At 43.3% G+C, this 19,110-nt stretch overlaps 1 protein-coding gene across 2 annotated transcripts in view; it reads right to left on the bottom strand.

Annotated features, from left to right (window-relative positions):
- The window catches only part of C9H14orf39 (chromosome 9 C14orf39 homolog), a 96,107-nt gene that overhangs the window by 57,483 nt on the left and 19,514 nt on the right, over nucleotides 1-19,110 (bottom strand). Inside the window, exons 5-7 of one of the 2 annotated variants that reach the window (XM_068254427.1) lie at nucleotides 14,192-14,281; nucleotides 2,998-3,185; nucleotides 66-108 (exon numbers count right to left, since the gene is read on the bottom strand). In XM_068254427.1, the coding sequence (XP_068110528.1) occupies nucleotides 66-108; nucleotides 2,998-3,185; nucleotides 14,192-14,281 (321 nt within the window). The remainder of the gene's footprint in view (nucleotides 1-65; nucleotides 109-2,997; nucleotides 3,186-14,191; nucleotides 14,282-19,110) is intronic. The other variant, XM_068254428.1, reaches the window with a different exon arrangement.

Here is a 19,110-nt window from a genome sequence, read left to right as displayed (position 1 = left end):
GCATACACTCCATGGCATATATACATTAGCTGCTTCTTGTCATTATTAAAGGATTTAAAGGATACAAGTGTAGGGCCCAGTCATTTACAGATGCAAAAGGTGAGGGTCCTGGAAAAAGGAAAACACAAGTAAAGATTACACTTAGGTATTACATTTTCATTTAGAACGGAAAAAAAAGAACCAGGAACTTTAACTCTTTACCTTTTCTTAGATAGATGATCAGAGTGGTCTTTATGGCTGATATTGTAGTGAAACCCCTCCCACAGTGTGATGTCATGACTATGGCCCTGACAGTTTGCTGTCTGTGAAACACTTTGCATTGTGGGAAATGCCCACTGCCATACCTATGCCTGTGCTAAACTTAAATATGCCATACTGCACAATCCTAATGGTACCGGCTGCATTAGCTTACCTTCCTTTCAGAAATATTACATCATTACATCATCTACATCATCTAGCCATCTGGTTCTCCTCTGATACTTCTTATAAACCCTAAACTATATGGGTACGATACTGACTTGCATTGCGGCTACCTTGCCTTGGAACCTGATGCGTGGAAACCTCTATCAGGGACAGAACAAGAAAAAGAACATTACTTGACCATGCTCATTAAAGATGAACTCCAGTGAAAATAATGTAATAAAAAAGTGCTTCATTTTTACAATAATTATGCATAAATGATTTATTAAGTGTTTGCCCATTGTAAAAAATTTTAAATCCCTGATTTACATTCCGACATTTATTACATGGTGACATTTTTACTGCTGGCAGGTGATGTAGCTGCTGCATGCTTTTTTGGCAGTTGGAAACAGCTGTAAACAGCTATTTCCCACAATGCAACAAGGTTCACAGACAGGAAACTGCCAGGAGTACCACGGTCCTCAGAGTTTCTTGTGGGAGGGGTTTCACCACAATATCAGCCATACAGCGCCCTCTGATGGTCTGTGTGTGAAAAGGAATTGATTTCTCATGTAAAAGGGGGTATCAGCTACTGATTGGGATAAAGTTCAATTCTTGGTCGGAGTTTCTCTTTAAGTGTGGCAGTGGGTATCTAAGTACTTTGCTGATAGTCGCATGGAGTTCTACTCACCTATATGGGTGAATCCCAAATTGGGAGAAATCTGTAAAATCCCGGATTCGCAGGGGTATTGTGTACCTCGGAGAAATACTGGATAATGCAAAACTCTTGTCTTTTTCCAACCTAGTTTTCAAGTTCAGTTTACCTGCCTCATACTGCTTTCGATATGTTCAACTTGCACATGCTTTTAAAGCTACCCACACACCAGAAATTGTTGAAATTATTAAAGAAGGTCAAACTAAACATATGGTGGGGAATCTTTACTCCACGATTGTACAGAATAGGGCTGAGGTTTACAATGCCTCTTCCAGGAACAAATGGGTCACTGTAGCACTTAATTTAGATGATGAAGACTGGGGTGATACTACAGGATACTATAGGAAATTGAGGAGCCTCTCCTTGTATTAGGAAATGCCTCACTCAACTGTTTATTATCCACTAATCATACCTTACCCCCTCTTGCCTATCCAGGTTAGACCAACCATCTAGCCTGAATGTCCTAAATGCCAACTCTCCCTCCTTCTATCATGTAATTTGGGAAGGTCCACCTGTTGTGGCCTTCTGGAAGCAAACAGTTAATTTTCTGTTTGATAAAATGGGATGTCCTGCAACATTAGACCCAGCTCTGTGCCTTCTTGGTTTAATAACAGATGAGGAGCTCTAAAAAAACACTGAACTCTTCCTACATCAAACATTACACCAAGTCAGGCAAGAAATGGCGTAACAATGACTTTCAACTGAATTCCCTACGTTACAGAATTGGATAGGGAGAGCTGACTGCATCCTTCCTTACAAAATAATTAATATATGTGTATTAAAAGTCCTTGCCCAAATTTCATTTAATATGGGATGAGTGAATTGAGCGATAAGCCTGTATAGTTATTGTCTGCAACCCCTAAATTGTTAAAGCCCACCACTCTGTTGGGACAATGGTCTACTGTATATAAAATTGTTGGAGAATTTGCATTGAGATCATGAGTTAAAAAAAATGTTTACTGTATATACTTGTGTATAAGCCGACCTGTGTATAAGCCAAGGTACCCACTTTTCCCTTAGAAACCAGGAAAAAAGTGACTGATTCGCATGTAAGCTCCCTCCTCAGTATAGCCCCCTTCACAGTATAAATAGCCAGATGTGCCCCCAGTACTAGGCAGCACCCTCTCCCCATAGTCAGTGTCTTAGGTGCATCTGGGCCATATGGAAAATTGCAGGGCATACTACAGTGCACGGACACAGGACACAGCTGGGAGCACAAACACAGGGAGACAGTGCATGACTCGCATATAAGCCAAGGAGGTAACTTTTCAGCACATTTTCTGTGCTGAAAAATGTGGCTTATACACAAGTATTTATAGTACTTGTGCCATACATGGCTATTCCCTGTGTGACTTAATGATTGTGATTGCGAGTTACTTCTTTCTTCTATTCAACACATGTATGTGTGTACTGAATCCTCATTATATTCAGTTTGTTTAATCTGATCCACTGTAAACACTGTTTAACTGATTCTGTGACACTATTCATGTTCAATAAACTTCTTTGTTGATAAAAAAAAAAAATGATGTCTCCACACATGATAAATATCAGAATGTAAATCAGGGAGAGGAAAGATTTTACAATGGGCAAACACTGACTAAATCATTTTTATATGAATATTGTAAAAAAAATAAGCAATTGTATTCATTACGTTATTCTTATTACAGTTCCTCTTTAAATGGTTAGCATGCTTACTTTGACGTGTTAGGGTCCCGTGTTTGAATCCTGGCCGTGACACTATCTGCATGGCGTATGTATCTTTTTCTCATATGTCCGTGGGTTTCCACCCACATCCCATTAACATAATGGTAAGATAAATCCTGAAGGGTGTGTGTGTGTGTGGGGGGGGGGGAGTATAAAAGTCATAATAATACATCATTTACCCAAAGCATCTGCAATTCTTCTCTCCTTGGTCTTGAACTGTTCATCGTGTTTTAGAACCAAATTCTGGATTTCTTCCAGCTCTTGTTTTACTATATGATAGTTCTTTGAGAGAGTGAATCCCATATACTTCTCTTGGTGCTGTTTAAACACTTCTTTGCATGTATTCACTTGGTTATGGTATTCTTCTCTGCAAAATAAAATAGTTGGAAATACACAACCAGATGTAAATTAAAGTCAAATCTCATAATTGTGCAATCGACTATTCCATTTTATTTTTGAAAGTCCACATACATAAAAACACTAAATTGATTAGTTTGTCACATTGTTTTTACGGACTGCTAGTCATGAGAATGCAGAGTTGTGAAGAATAAGTCTAACTTCTAATTTGCTGGAGTCCGTCCGTAAATCATCTCAGCATTACTGTCTATGGAAGGCAGTCACACGCTGCTTCTCATAAAAATCAAATTAATGTTAAATCTCCAGCTCTAATCTTAAACTGCATGCATTGTCTATAAGGAATGGGAGGAAGTACCCTCCGGTTCCCAGCAGCGGCAGTCCAGCATTTACTCAGTAAAGTCCAGCTAGACACAAAATTGAGCAAGGTAACTTCTAATAGCAATGAGGATAACACATGAATATAAACCATGTGTTGGACAACATACTTTTTATGTGCAAATGGCAGTGCAATACAACCTACATTGTCACTCTTTAACTGCAGGCTGCAGGCAAAGTAGAGTTTGTATGTTTATCCTGTGTTTGTGTGGATTCCCTTTGGAGTCATTCCATGTCAAATCAACACAGTTTTGTATTAAAATCTGCCATGATCTCTCAGATTTTGATGAAAGTTGGTGTATCTAGTGCCGTTACATAGTTATGAATAGACATGGGGGAAAATAAATGACTTCCTTTCCTTCAATAGTTATGAAGTACTAATTATTGTAATTTTCATTAAAAACTGCATTTTCCGGAAATATTAAATTGCCTTTTTCTCAGGAACCAGATGGGCAATTAATTAGTTTAAAGCTCTTTTGCTGGGCATTAACTTGGTATGAGACATGACATTAGGATTTATCAAATTTTCGGGTGAAATATTTAACCTTTCATTCTTTCAAAAAGCAGCAAACATTTTTTTGTAAAAAAAAAAATCAATAAAAAAAAAAAATCACAAAATTGCTTTGCATGACACGCCTACCATCTCAAAGTTTCATTTGGGGATCATAATGCAGAAAATGTGAATTTGATGTAAAATGCAAGGTAATTAATTTACAATAAACAAAAAAAAATGATATAAATTTAAAGTGAATCCGAGGTGGACATTTTTGTAAAAATAAACAAACAAACAAAAAAAAACATTACCTGATCAACAAGGCTAGCCGGATCAGGTAGCCTCAATTACTGACGCACTCTGCCAATCCTGTGGCCAGAAATCATCTACTTTCACCTTTCAGTGACCCCTGGGGTCACAATGCTGCATCTCTGCGTGTCTCATCACAAATCAAGGAGGCTAAGGAACGGCAGGGCAGAGGCAGAGCTGCCCAATGAGAGCTGGGGAAGGGTCGTTAGGAACGCCCCCAGTGGCCGTTTTGCAGGAGTGCCTCTCCTGCAAGGGACACCCCTTCCCCTCAAGATTGCCGACAAGCTGCAAGGTCGGCGATTTTTTTTGGAGGGGGTGCTGACAGCGCAGTGGGGGCGGGTGCAGAGAGTGGGGGAGGGGTGCAGAGGTATGTCATGGACCAGGGCACATGATTCTGTGTCCCATGTGCCCCCAATGCACAGCCTCGGGTACATTTTAAAGGATTTAGAATAGAAAACAGAAACAACAAGAAATCTTATTGAATGTGCCCTTCCATCCCCTCCTAGGCTTGGTCTGAGTACCACTGAACATCGGAGCATGCTTGCACCACATCGGAAATCTTAGGTGTGCAACCGGCCTCAAACCCAACCCATCAATACATGCTGCTGAGAAGCCACACTCCTGCTCAACAGCCAGCAAACTGACCAATTTATTTTTATGTAGCATAATAGACTAGTAAAGTCCTGTTGAACCCTTGCCTACCTCCACCAAACTGTTTCTAGTGCTATCTGAAGCCCGCTGAAAGAGGCTCTCCTCCAGGGGTGATGCCTTTAGGCATAGTGCTACTGGACCTAATGGAATATCTATCCCTGACATTCTATCTAAAAGTATAAAAGTATGTTTTGATTGGCTTTAAAACTATGTGCCTTATATTTATTCTTTTATGGTAGATGACTGCAATTACATTGCATCAAATAAACACAAAGTAATTGTAAGGCAGTCAGACATATATTTTAAGTTCAGACAGTAATGCCTATAAATTGCATTGCCTGTGTTTTTAAGAATTAATAAAGTTACCTTCAAGACTTTAAACTAAAAAAGTTGGACTACTCTAAACCAATTCTACATCCTCAGTTCCAAGTATAAAAGCTGCGTCGCTACATTATTGTTGTTCATCGTACAGTTATTATTTTTAGGATCAATCACTGTTTTTCAAAAGTTGATTGCAAATGTTAAGAGTTCAATAATACCGTAGCCCACTCAAAGGGAAAAAAATACATTTTCCATAATAATTCCAGCCTCTTCTGGGATTCAATTTCCTTTTCACTTGAAAAGGTATGTACCCAAGTGAAGAGGCCTCTGAGTGCTTTGCATCAATTCCTCCATGACAATCAACCTCCTGAGACTCAATGATGACCCAAGCCAAAAAATAGTTTCAAATTGCAAAGTATTGTAGATCTCATAAAGCACAATGGCATATATCCGAAATGGATGAAAATAGTGGTTTAAAAAATATTTATGAAGCGCAAGCCCTTTTAAGCTAGTCTGAATGCTGTACCAGAGGCAGACATAGCAGAGTTGGAATATGGTAAGGTTGTTTTGCCTGCCAAAAGATTTGCAAAGGGACCAGAAAGCCCTTCCAAACGGACAACTCAGTGAACTCACGTCTCTTCACTAATACTGAGGTGATATGAGACATAATGAGCTAGACATATGTATGTACAGTGCCAAGCACACAAATAACTATGCTGTGTTCTTTTTTTTCTTTCTCTGCCTGAAAGAGTTAAAAATCAGGTGCGCAAGCGACAGTTTCTGTTAGGGTCGGGACCGGGTCGGAACTGGGTCAGACTATAGCGTAACCCTCACTGACAAGAAATTACAGTTATAAAGTACTTTCATGCCAGTAAATGGCTTCTGAAAGCAGTAAAAATATATAAAAAAGGTCAATAAATCATAGTTCTATATCTGGCATACTTCAATAAATGTGTTATTGAGCCGAGATAATGAAACAGTAAAAACTTAAAAAGTAGATTTAAATATAAAATAAACTGTGTGATATCTAAAAAAAAGTTATTTTTACGAGGAGGATAGATACAATTGTTTATCTCATAAAGTTTATTCTCACCTCGGGTGTCCTTTAACCTGAGCGTTACGCCGCTCAGGAGGTTTTGCAGCCTAGAGTCCGTCCCCCCCCACCCCCCCCCCAGTAACAATTTAACATATCTCATGCCTGTAAAAGCTTTAGCACTAGGCTAGCTAGTACAGGTTGGCGGCACCCCCAATCGCTGCTGATCCCCCTAATACATTACCCAGCCTGGATCCAGCGATCGGCGCAGCCTCCCCGAACAGCTTCGGTCTTCACTATGGGGAGGATTGCACATGATGTCATGATGTCGCCGACGTCATGTGCAAACCCGATCCTCCCTATAGAGAGACCGGAGCTGTGCGGGGAGGCTGCATGATCACTGGATCCAGGCTGGGTAATGTATTAGCGGGGGGATGGGGGGGGGATCAACAGCGATCGGGGGGTGCCGGCAACCTGTACTAGATAGCCCAGTGCTAGCTAAAGCTTTTATAGCCATGGGATCTGTTACATTTATACTGGGGGACTCCTGGGGCCAGCGAGCGGTATGCCCGACACAGTGTCGGGTAAACTGCTAAGGAGGTTAAAGCTTACTTACATTAGACTTTCTCTCCTCTCTCCCACACTCAAAAAGGTACCCTCCTTTCCCACATCAACACCATAAATGAATACCCCTCTTACAAATCTAAGGTAATGCCAGCTCACTTGAAATAGACCATACTGCTCCAGAGACAAATTAGGTGCATGGCCTGATCGCTGTTCCAGGTGCCGCCATAGGCCACATTGTACATTTGCAGCTATGGTGCGCCAAGTGATTAAATCTGGCATTGTAGCTCAGCTATCCAGCTGGGCTGACTAGTCGGTGCTAAAGCTTCAGCTATCATATATCTGAACTCTGGATATCGGTGACGAGGTTTGGGGATAGGGTAGGCAGAGGTTACATTTGACAGTGTTAAGAGTGAAACGTTCATCCAGTATTAGAAAGCCATAGCAACAGCGGCTTGCAAATTCCTGATCAAAAGCAAGTACAGGTAGGGAATGTACGCTCGTTCTTAACCTGAATTTGTTCTTAAGTCGGAACACTGTGCAATCTCTGTCCCCTGTACCTCCTGTGGGGGCCTCTGTTCCACTGTGCCTTCAGTGTCTCCCTCTGTGCCATCTCTGTCCCCCCGTTCCCTTAGTGTCCCCCTCTGTACAACCTCTGCCTCCACTGTGTTACCTCTGTCCTCCTGTTCCCTCAGTGTCCCCCTCTGTACAACCTCTGCCTCCACTGTGTTACCTGTCCCCCGTTCCCTCAGTGTCCCCCTCTGTACAACCTCTGCCTCCACTGTGTTACCTCTGTCCTCCTGTTCCCTCAGTGTCCCCCTCTGTACAACCTCTGCCTCCACTGTGTTACCTCTGTCCTCCTGTTCCCTCAGTGTCCCCCTCTGTACAACCTCTGCCTCCACTGTGTTACCTGTCCCCCGTTCCCTCAGTGTCCCCCTCTGTACAACCTCTGCCTCCACTGTGTTACCTCTGTCCTCCTGTTCCCTCAGTGTCCCCCTCTGTACAACCTCTGCCTCCACTGTGTTACCTCTGTCCTCCTGTTCCCTCAGTGTCTCCCTCTGTACAACCTCTGCCTCCACTGTGTTACCTCTGTCCTCCTGTTCCCTCAGTGTCCCCCTCTGTACAACCTCTGCCTCCACTATTCCCTCTAAACCACATCTGCCCTCCTGTCCCCCTTTTAGCCTGACCTAGTAATGATCGGAATTTTGCCTAAAATTTTGCAATTGCAGTTATACATAATTACGATTTTAAGATTGAATTTCTTTCACAAAATCCACACAATATTGCAAAGGGTCCTAGCGCTGGATCCAGTGTTGCCAACTCATCCCTTTAATTACTGACACATCTAAGTTATACAGGTTCTGAGGCTACTTACACATAATCGGTGCCTTACCTGCATCTACCTAGCCCCGAAACCTGTATAATTCATATGTGTCAGTAATTAAAGAGATGAGTTGGCAACACTGGCTGGATCACAGGTTGGCTTTAAAATATACACAATGCGTATGCAGAGAATCTCGTTATAGTACACTCTGATATAGTAAACTTCTGGCTATAGTGCTACCTGCTGGATAAGGGTGGATGACTCCTTGTACACACGCTAGATGGTTTCTACTAATCACCCGCTCCTTTATACACTGCAGCACCGGCCCTCTTCCCTCCTCCATAGCAACATACAGATGAAGCCCCTATTCCTGTGGGCAACAGTCCTCGTATTTGTGTACGAGGCTTCACTCTTTTGTTGCTGAATCGATGAGACCAGCACATGTCTACTTTACATTATATACCTAAAAACTTTCTCTTGAAGGAACTTAGTTTACGCCCAGAGGTACACTTTAAAATTCCTGAGTAAGATTGCCTCCTAGTTCAGATAGCATGTTTTACAAACACAATACAAGCCAAGTACTGCCACATGATATTCAGGTTCACAGCTAATCAGATTATAAAACCATTGTTAGTTGCAACGTGGTCTGTATACTGTACATTCAATGGCACGAGTGAGTACTTTGTAGCATTTTAATCAAAATGGAACTCTGATTATTATTATTAGTGGCATTAAAGACATCCTCGAACCCACCAGCAGCTCCTGTAATTTTCCATAAGACTCAGAAGTGCACACATTTATTATTATCCTTCATTTACAATGTGGCAACATATTACGTAGCACTGTACAAAAAAACAGGGGGTGCAAATTAGAAACATAACATGAAAAATACTGGCTATGTCAAAAGAAGAGAGAACGATCCAGAAACTTCAACATTTATTTTAGAGTCCTTGCTTGGGTACATTTTTTTAGGCATTTCATAGAATTAGTAATTACAAAAAATGTGCATTTGAAATAGTTTTTTTAAAGAAAAAAAATATTTTTGCTGCATAAACATTGAAGGTTTAGGATGAAAGCTGACCGTGTTGTGACTGTTTACACCACTAACAATAAATATGCTTTTTAGGAAACTAATTTGGAACAAAAGAACCCCAGGAATTAAGCTGTATACGCACCTCGTGACGCAGGAAGATGGATCCAGTGAAGTCTCCCTTACGACGACCGCTCCCCGATCCATCTTTTGGTTGGCGGGTATGCGCAACTTCATGTGACGGGCGCGAATGAGACTTCAGGCCAATTGCTGTACTTTGCGTGGGAGTCATCCAGAAAGATCTGATCTGCCATGATGGTCGTTATCAACACGCGTCACTAAGCAATGTTCGATTGCGCGCCTGTACCCACTTCGCAAGATCATGGAAACGACCGCTCGTTGCTCAGGAAAAACGCCGGTCTTTGGGGTATGGGCCTTTAGATTGGAAACACTTCCATACACAATAGCCCCCAATCCTTTGGTACATTACCTGGCTGTCCAAATCCTGCATCTGGCTGGATGGACTGACTACAGATTAAAGGGAACCAGAGATGAACGTTTCACACAAAATAAACATATCAGTTGATAGCTTGTAAATAATAAATGCTTTACCTGATAATTTTGCCGCTCTGGTGTGCCTTTTTTAGTGTTTTTTATCCATTATTGCTCCAGGAAAAATCAAATATGGCCGCCGGCTCATATCCCTTCTCCTTCCGGGTTATATGAGTTGTTCTGGATGTGCTGTCTAGGCTATATGAGACTAGGCTGCTATCTAGGCTAAATGCAGCCTTTCATCTATGTGCTTTCATTTTGGTATGATCTGCCTGTAGGAAGTGTCACTGATTATAACTGCAGTTTCATTCCTATGAGAATCTAGTGCACACAGAGCACACAGGGATCATATTACAGCCACAGGGCTTCTCTCTCAGGAGCAGCAGCCCCTCCCAGTCATCACAGCTCTCAGTATGCAAAGCAGAAGATCTAAGCCAGGAGGGGGAAGGCTTGGGCTTGAAAGGACTCCACAGAAGAGTGACTCAGCTATAATGATTCCAGGTCAAACCTCGACTGAATAGTCGATGGATTCTTATCACAGTTGCTAATAGACTAATTAAGCAGATAACAATGAAACTAAAAGCAGGGTAGGTGTTTACTGTCATGTTCCCATTGATAAATGTAATAAAATACATGAGGGTGCTTCATCTCTGGTTCTCTTTAAGGGACCCATCAAGAGACTTGAGTAGCATGTTCTTGGGTTTATGCAAGCTTTAGAGCCTCACAGATTTTCACTTTCTCCCTGCCCCTGCCTCTTTGCCCCACATTTCTTATGTTGCAGATGGTTTGAAATAAAAACACAAATTGCAGGTTTGCGAAAATATGAAGCGGCACCATAAAAAAAGAAGATACTTAGCTATGGAGAGGGATGGCTTCACAGTCTTAAGTCTTCTTTTTGCACCCCTGTCCCCCAGCGAAGTTCAGCATCTTCGCGACTCCTCGGCAGTGTTCGGATGTACTTGCATCCCCGAGTACTTCCAAAGACAAGCGCAACCATACTGTGGATGTGTGCGCCCGGACTCATGCATGCACAATACTGATCCACTCATCTTTGGAAGTATTCGTCGATGCAAGAGTTTCTAAAGATTGCGCAAGAAGGGCCGAAGATATATTCCACCAAGCTGGTCTAAGAACTTCACCGGGACCTGGCGCTGGAACAATGGCACGGAGCGGGGACCGGGAAGGCTCAATGTGACCCAGATCTCTCTCTCTCTACATAGGTGAGTACCTAACTCATATTTTTTGCGCTGTTTCATATTTACCATCTAGTGGACGAATATGGAGCCCCAGAGGGACATTCAAAGATGCTGGTGGGTCCTGCGGGTGACGCACCGCGACTGGGAGGACATTGTGCCAGTAGTGCCTGGCATACAGCACAGACAGTGGTTGTGATGGAAGTTGGGTGCAAATACATCTCCTGGGGATGCGAGACAGCAGTGCCGTGGTGCACACAGCTCAAAACCTTACTCCTCATCACTCAGGATATGGGATCATCACTCTGGCTTTTGCCTGAGTAATGCTCCTACCGCTCACCCATCGCCAACTTAAACCGGCAATCAGATTTGTCGGTAAGCCTCACGTGATGGCCAGGTGATAAGTAGCTTGCGTGCGCAAGCTACATATTCCTCAAATAGGACCAGGCCCAATATGTTTTATCAGTATGTGCGCCTTCAACATGGTTTTCAGGCTAGGAGTTGCAAAGTAATAAAACAGCATTACTACAGCCTGAATTTGATTCCAAGATAAAATAAAATCCATGGTAGAGATTTGCAGAGAAGAGAAGAAGATGAAGATTGGTGAGAGGGATAGTTTCCACATCCATAATGGCGTGTAGAAGTAAGGCTCTCTTTAATGATACCAGACACATGGATATTGCAGTAGTCGAGTATATTCTGAAGCTAAGTGTTTGAACCTAAAGGTGTCATGTATCTGTAGAGCAAAGGAAATTGCAAAGTTAAAGGAAACCTCAGACACAGGCCCAGATTTACCTCACAGGAGCCTATAGACACAGATATCCTGGCACCTTAGACTTCACCCTCCATGAACGTACATAACCCCCACCAAACCGTACCACAAGTGTGCTGGCTGGCCCAGCTGTCACTTCTCCCTTACTTCTCTTTCCTGTCATAGGTAGCTACAGGTGCCCCTGAGTATTAGGTTATCAGAGGTACCCTCAGTATTAAGTAGCTAGAGGTGCCTCCAAGTATTAGGTAGCTAGAGGTGCCCCCGACTAAAGGGAAATCTGGTCAATCGAATGCTTAGACCAGGGTGAGTAACCTCTAATTTACATTCCGTTCGGGACTCTGCAAAGGTGAGGTGGGCACTTGGGGAGGGGAGTGAACCACCTTTCCATCATCAGGCGCCTGTAGGCACTTGCCTACAATGCCTTACGGTAAATCCAGCCCTGCTAAGACATTAGATGTAGCAGCTTTTATACTTACCTAGGGCTTCCTCCAGCCCCATGCATGCTGTGGGCTCCATCGCTGTCCTCTGGGCTGCTCTGTTCCTCCAATGGCCAACCTGGGTAAATTCACCAGTCCTCCCCAGTCATTATCCCAGCTAGCCGGGCGCGCTATGCGCCTGTTGAGTCCCACAAAATCCGCTGAAAGCTGATTGGATATTGTGCGAGTGCACGCCGTGCTCCTATACTGTCCCTTAGACATCCTTCTATTAGCATAGCCCGCCTGACAAAGAGGACCGTTTACATTGATAGTTAAAATTAAAATAAATGAATTTTAATAAAAATAAAAGTAAAATATTAAATTAAAAAGTTTAATATCAGATATATAGCGTAAAGCAGCATAACCACAAGTTACACAAATTACCCCATACTCAAAGAGACTCTGTAACAAAATGTTCAGCCTTATTTCTTCTATCCTAGAAGTTCCTATACCCGTTCTAATGTGGTCTGTCTTACTGCAGCCTTTCCTAGTTGCATAGTCGCTGTAATATCTCTGTTATCGAATCTAATCTTTCCTTTGTCAGCTTTGTCGCTCAGGCAAGAATGTGCTGCTCTGCTGGTGATAGGGAGAAGTTATACACACCCTCTCCACGCCCCCTGCAGGCTCTGTATGAGTCACAGACTGAGCTTCTCTCAGCCTATCACATGCTGGTTAGCAGCCATGTCTTTTGTTTGTAAACACTGCCTAAAACTGGCAATCACAAGCCAGGATTGCAGCAGGAAGTGTCAGAAACCGCACAGAGGGGCCCAGGAGAACATAAGGAGGGTAAGAGGAGAATTGCAAGCATACGCAGAACAGGCAGTGGGACAGGGTGATGTCTTAAATACCCCTGATTAAATGCATAATGGCATAAATACATCGGATGAAGGGCTCCACCTGAAACTAGTAGTAGGCCTAAACAATTTTAGGGAAAGATTCAATTGCAAGATTTCTGTCAGAAATTGCGATTTCGATTTGATTCCCGATTTTCTTCAAATCAAGATTTAATCGCTAATTTCTCAATGTGCACAGTAACAATTGCAAACATGCACTGACAGAAAATGACATTTTGCACAAATTCACTGTGCCTCACTGCAGCAGACAACAGCTATGCAGAACAGATTGCAATGCCACAATTTCACAGTGCCCCACTGCAGACAACAGCTTTGCAGAATAGGTGGCCACAGTCAGTCGCACCACAGCACAGTCATCAGCATTATCATGCTGACACACTGTGCAAAGGAGCTGGAGGCAATACAAGCTTTGATTGACGGGTGTATGGGCGGAGTCTGCTGCCCGTGGTATTACAATTGACAGGCGTGCAGGCGGAGTTTGCTGCCTGCCCAGCTAGTGATGTGCTCGTGGAGGCGCTGGGAGGAGTGAGCCGCGCGAGATTGAGAGCCTGCGAGCGCAGTCTGCTGCCCGCTTTGCTGATAGGTTGCAGTGCACAGGGGGAGAGAGTGAGCTGCCTCCCCTCCATCGCCGTAAGTAAGACCCGCTGCGAGTAACACTCGCTGAGCCCACTGTGACGATCATGGAATCGCTGTTTCCATGATCGCAATTTCGATCCTGAAAACGGTTTATTGTTCAGACCTAACTAGTAGTGTACCTTGACAACCTCCAACACACCAAGTACTGCTAAGACCCATTGGGCTTGATTCACTAAACCATGCTAACTCATAGCATGGACGCGCTAGCATTTTTGTGCGCGTTTTCGTACGCAATCGTGAATTTTCGCACATAATCGCGAACATTCGGGCGCAAATTCACAGTTGCGCGTGAAAATGCACGCAAAACGCCAGCACAGCTGTGCTGAGTTAGCATGGTTTAGTGAATCAAGCCCATTGTGTGCCGTCTTTCTCTTTTGAAAGGTTTGGTGTCATTAATAGTCATTTAATGATATAAAATGTATGAAGATCCTACTTTTCTACGTCAGATGTTTTTCTTGCATTTTCCAGCTGGCTCTGCAGAATTGCTTCCTCTCTTTCAAGATATGTGCAGGAAAACCTAAAGCTGGATAAAAGAAGTTCAAAATCAGGATTCACTTTACTCTTTATTTTATAATGTTCTGTTTTAATTTGGAATGAAACTCACACTTGCCTGTTTGGAAACTTAAAGTGAATCTGAAGCCTGTTTTAAAATAAAAAAACAAACACGTACCTAAGGAGAGGGAAGGCTCTGGGTCCTAATGAGCTTTCCCGTTCTCCTCCTGGTGCCTGCGTTCCCCCGCAGGATCCGCGGTTTGAATCTCCCGCTACGAGAAGCCCAAGTGCTTCTGAAGGCTGCCGAAGTCTCCCCAACCGGGAAAAGAGCAGTCCACGACCAAACTGGCCGTGGACTGCTAACAGGGGAGCCTGCGGGGGACGCGGACACCGGGAGGAAAGCGGGAAGGCTCATTAGGACCCAGAGCCTTCCCTATCCTTTAGCAAGTGTCAGCTTTTTATTTTAAAAAAGGCTTCAGACTCCTTTTAAAGAGGAGCTGTTAGGTATAAGGTCTCAGAGAAAATAAACACATATATCAGTAGCTAAATATAGGCTGTACTTACATTACATATGCATTTCACTGTCCACGTTTGGATTTCACAGAATCTTTATATAGTATTTGCAGAGAATGATGCTCCTGACAGCTCATGGCAGGTTCCATGTTTGTCTGTCTCCTATGAAGCCAAATGTGTCGTCATGTCCTGCCTGCTTCCTGATGATTCACTCACACAAAAGATCGGTAATGTAAAACACTACTGTGCAGTGAATATTAATTAGCCATGTGGCTAGGAACAATAGCGGACTCATGCAGTGTACTCTGCCTGGAGTTTTTTCAGTGCTGTGAGCTGCTGCTTTTGTAACACGAGCCCTGTAACTTATCACTAGCACCCGAGGGGAGGGTCCCAGAATGCTTTGCTGTATGGTATGCGGCTCTCCGCTTCTTAAGAGCTTGGGTCTAATATCCTTGCAGTTCAGCACACATCAAAACTAAGAGATTTTTAACTTCAGTATTGCCTTTTTGGCTTCCTTCTAAACTGTTTAACACAGGAGAATAGAGGTTTAAATTAGCTTTTGCAGCCTGACAGTTACTCTTTAAGGTGCCTATACATTACTCAACTTGGCAGCCGATCGAGCATTTGGCTCGATAATCATTATGGAATCGGATGCAAAACGAGGCCGCTTCAAGCATGCCTGATCAATGATTTGACCAATATTGGGCTGAAATTGTACGTATGTATCGACTGGACATTCTGGAATTTGTCAGGCCGAGGTAGTCGATCGGGTGTGCGGCGGCAATGGAATGCGATTTCGGGACGAGCAACGAACACGATGGAAGTCTTTAAAATATATCAAAGCGCTATAGCGGGGATAATACAAATGTCCAGCAGAGTGCGCTTTCACCAGACTTAGGTAAGTCTTTCTAGAGTCAATACATCAATAGTTAAGCGCACACCTCTCAGTTCCATTAACACCAATGACTCCAAATCTTCAAAGCCACTTTACTGAGTCTTGCAATTTCTACAGCAACCTCCACCATAGACACCCAATAGTGAACAGACTCACCAGACGTATTGGCCACTATTAGACTGGCCATTCATGCACAAGTCCAGGAAGCCTCAGTACTTCAGGATCCTGGTGTCAGCATTGCCAAATACCACTCTCCTCCTTCGTTCTCTTTGCACAAGACCTCTGAAAGAAACCCTCACATATCGTGATACCGTTAACACTATAAAAACTTATTTTTTAAAATCACTCATATTTTCCAGGGTATAAATCACACATAGAGTTTTTCCACGGGCTCTCCCCCGTTGCCAAGCTGGGCCTGATGTTTACTGGCTTACTCCACTTTCTAGCCGTTCGCCTTCGCTTGTTCCACCAACTATAATTTCCTCCACGCTTCCTGGTATGTCCACCTCCACCCCATCGATTTCGTCACTTACTTGTGACTCATCAGGAGCACGGAGATTGGACACACACCAGGACATTTGTAACCCATAGACTGCGGCTATTGGCTGCCTCGCTTTCCCATCCTCCTCTGCACCGATGCGCTCCCATTGGTGGTTCTCACGCATAACCAATTACGTCACACTCCCAGCCTTCCATGCACGCCGAGCGCCTTTTGGCCTCTCTCAGACATCTTTTCTTACACGTCGCTATCCCAGCTAGCTGGGCGCGCTATGAGCCTATTGGGTCCCACAAAATCCGCTGAAGGCCTCTTGCACACTGCAAGCGATTCAGATTCAGATTCCGCTTTTTAATCGTTTTTTACTTTCGATTCAGATTCAGATTTGCAGTTTGCTCCTTGCACACTGCAAATCGGAATCTGAATCGGATGTAAAAACTGATTAAAAAGCGGAATCTGAATCGGTTGCAGTGTGCAAGAGGCCGAAAGCTGATTGGATATTGCGTGAGTGCACGTCGTGCTCCTATACTGTCCCCTAGACATTCTTCTATTAGCATAGCCCGCCTGACAAAGAGGAGGATACCGCTTACATTGATAGTTAAAATTAAAATAAATGAATTTTAATAAAAATAAAAGTAAAATATTAAAATAAAATGCTTAATATTAGATATATAGCATAAAGCAACATAACCACAAATTACCCCATACTTAAAGAGACTCTGTAACAAATTTTTTAGCCTTATTTCTTCTATCCTATAAGTTCCTATACCTGTTCTAATGTGGTCTGTCTTACTGCAGCCTTTCCTAGTTGCACAGTCGCTGTAATATCTCTGTTATCTAATCTAATCTTCTTTCCTTTGTCAGCTTTGTCGGCTCAGGCAAGATTGTGCTGCTCTGCTGGTGATAGGGAGACGCTATACACACCCTCTCCACGCCCCCTGCAGACTCTGTATGAGTCACAGACTGAGCTTCTCTCAGCCTATCACATGCTGGTTAGCAGCCATGTCTTTTGTTTGTAAACACTGCCTAAAACTCGCAATTACAAGCCAGAATTGCAGCAGGGAGTAGCAGAAACCGCACAGAGGGGCCCAGGAGAACATAATGAATAGCATGGTATGCTTTTTATTGTAAGAATTTCAGAGTACAGATTCTCTTTAATAGGTACATCATACTGAATCATTAGCATATAGCAGCATAACCACGAAATACACAAATGATCCAATAAGTGACAGCTACATGCCCAATATAGCTCTATCCAGCTGTATAGGATCCATTACATAGCATATGTTACTTCAATTTATCAAACCAGTTATTTACAATTCCACTATTTTCATCTTATTTTAATGATCAGCGATGAAACAGTCCTCCCCCAGGTTGGAGGCACCCCATGCTATATATCCGCCGGGTTTCCCTTCTGGATATCTGCCGTACCTTATGACACCCCCTCCACCCATATGTCACTTTTTCAAGCCCGCAGAAATACAGCCCCCGTGGGGACACAGTTGTGTTGTGTTCTAAAATGTTCTGACACACTAAGTGTACCAAATCCCTTTTTTACATTTCTAATTTGCTCCTGCACCCGTCTTCAGTGCTCTTGTGGTCCTCCCCACATACTGCTTTCCACAGTCACACCACAATAGGTACACCACCCCAATCATATTGCACGTAATGTCCTGCAAAATGTTAAACTTGGCCTGATTGGTAGAGGACACCACCTCATTTTTCCTACTACCCTTCACCTCTTCACATGCTTGACAACCTCTGCATGGAAAAAAACAATGTTGCCTCCAAAATGGACCCTCATTCTTCTTTGGTCCCTCTACCAGGCTGGGCACCATAATTTGTTTTAGATTCAGCGCCCTCCTGTAAATAAATTGGGTTTTTTCTGGTATAATTTTCTGTAACACCCTATGTTCCTTCAAAATATGCCAATGCCGTTTCATAATTGCTTCCATTTGCCTATGTTGGCATAAATATTCAGAAATGAAGGGTATATTATTTATAATTATATTTGTTTATCTCTACACCCCCCCCCCCCCCGCCCCCCAATTAAGCTGTCTCTATTCTTCCTACCCACCTCAATAACCTCTGTATACAGTTTCTCAACCCCATAACCTTTTTTCCAAAAATCTCTCCACAAGCTTATGTGACTGTGACATATAATCCTCAATTTTCGTGCAATTCCTTCTCACCCTTCTCCTGGTGTGTGTCCAACCCCCATGCCCGATGAGTCACAAGTAAGTGACGAAATCGATCGGGCGGAGGTGGACATACCAGGAAGAGTGGAGAAAATTATAGTTGGTGGAACAAGCGGAGGCGAACGGCTAGAAAGTGGAGTGAGCCAGTAAACATCAGGCCCAGCTTGGTAATGGGGGAGAGCCTGTGGAAAAAAACTCTGTGTGTGATTTATACCCTGGAAAATGTGAGTGATTTTCAAAAATAAAAGTTTTTATAGTGTTAACGCTATGTGAAGGTTTCTTTCAGAGGTCTTGTGCAAAGAGAACGAAGGAGGAGAGTGGTATTTGGCAATGCTGACACCAGGATCCTGAAGTGCCTAGGCTTCCTGGACTTGTGCATGAATGGCCAGTCTAATAGTGGCCAATACGTCTGGTGAGTCTGTTCACTATTGGGTGTCTAAGGTGGAGGTTGCTGTAGAATTTGCAGGATTCAGTAAAGTAGCTTTGCAGATTTGGAGTAATTGGTGTTAATGGAATTGAGAGATGTGCGCTTAACTATTGATGTATTGACGATGGAAGTCTTGGCACTGTTTGCCCTATATATAAATATGCCCCCCCCGCCCATGCATTTAATACTTTACCTGTCCTCTGTTTCCGCCGTGGTCTCCATCTCTACCTCTCCGGACAGGTAAAGTATTAAAGGCACGGGTGGGGGGCACATTTACATTAGAAGAACAGTGACGGAGGCGGCAGATGTGGTGTCACAAGACCGATTCCTG

This window comes from Hyperolius riggenbachi, chromosome 9 (assembly GCF_040937935.1).
Source record: "Hyperolius riggenbachi isolate aHypRig1 chromosome 9, aHypRig1.pri, whole genome shotgun sequence".
NCBI lineage: Eukaryota > Metazoa > Chordata > Amphibia > Anura > Hyperoliidae > Hyperolius > Hyperolius riggenbachi.
Note: the sequence above shows the minus strand (reverse complement) of the source record. Positions and strands in the feature narration are given on the sequence as shown.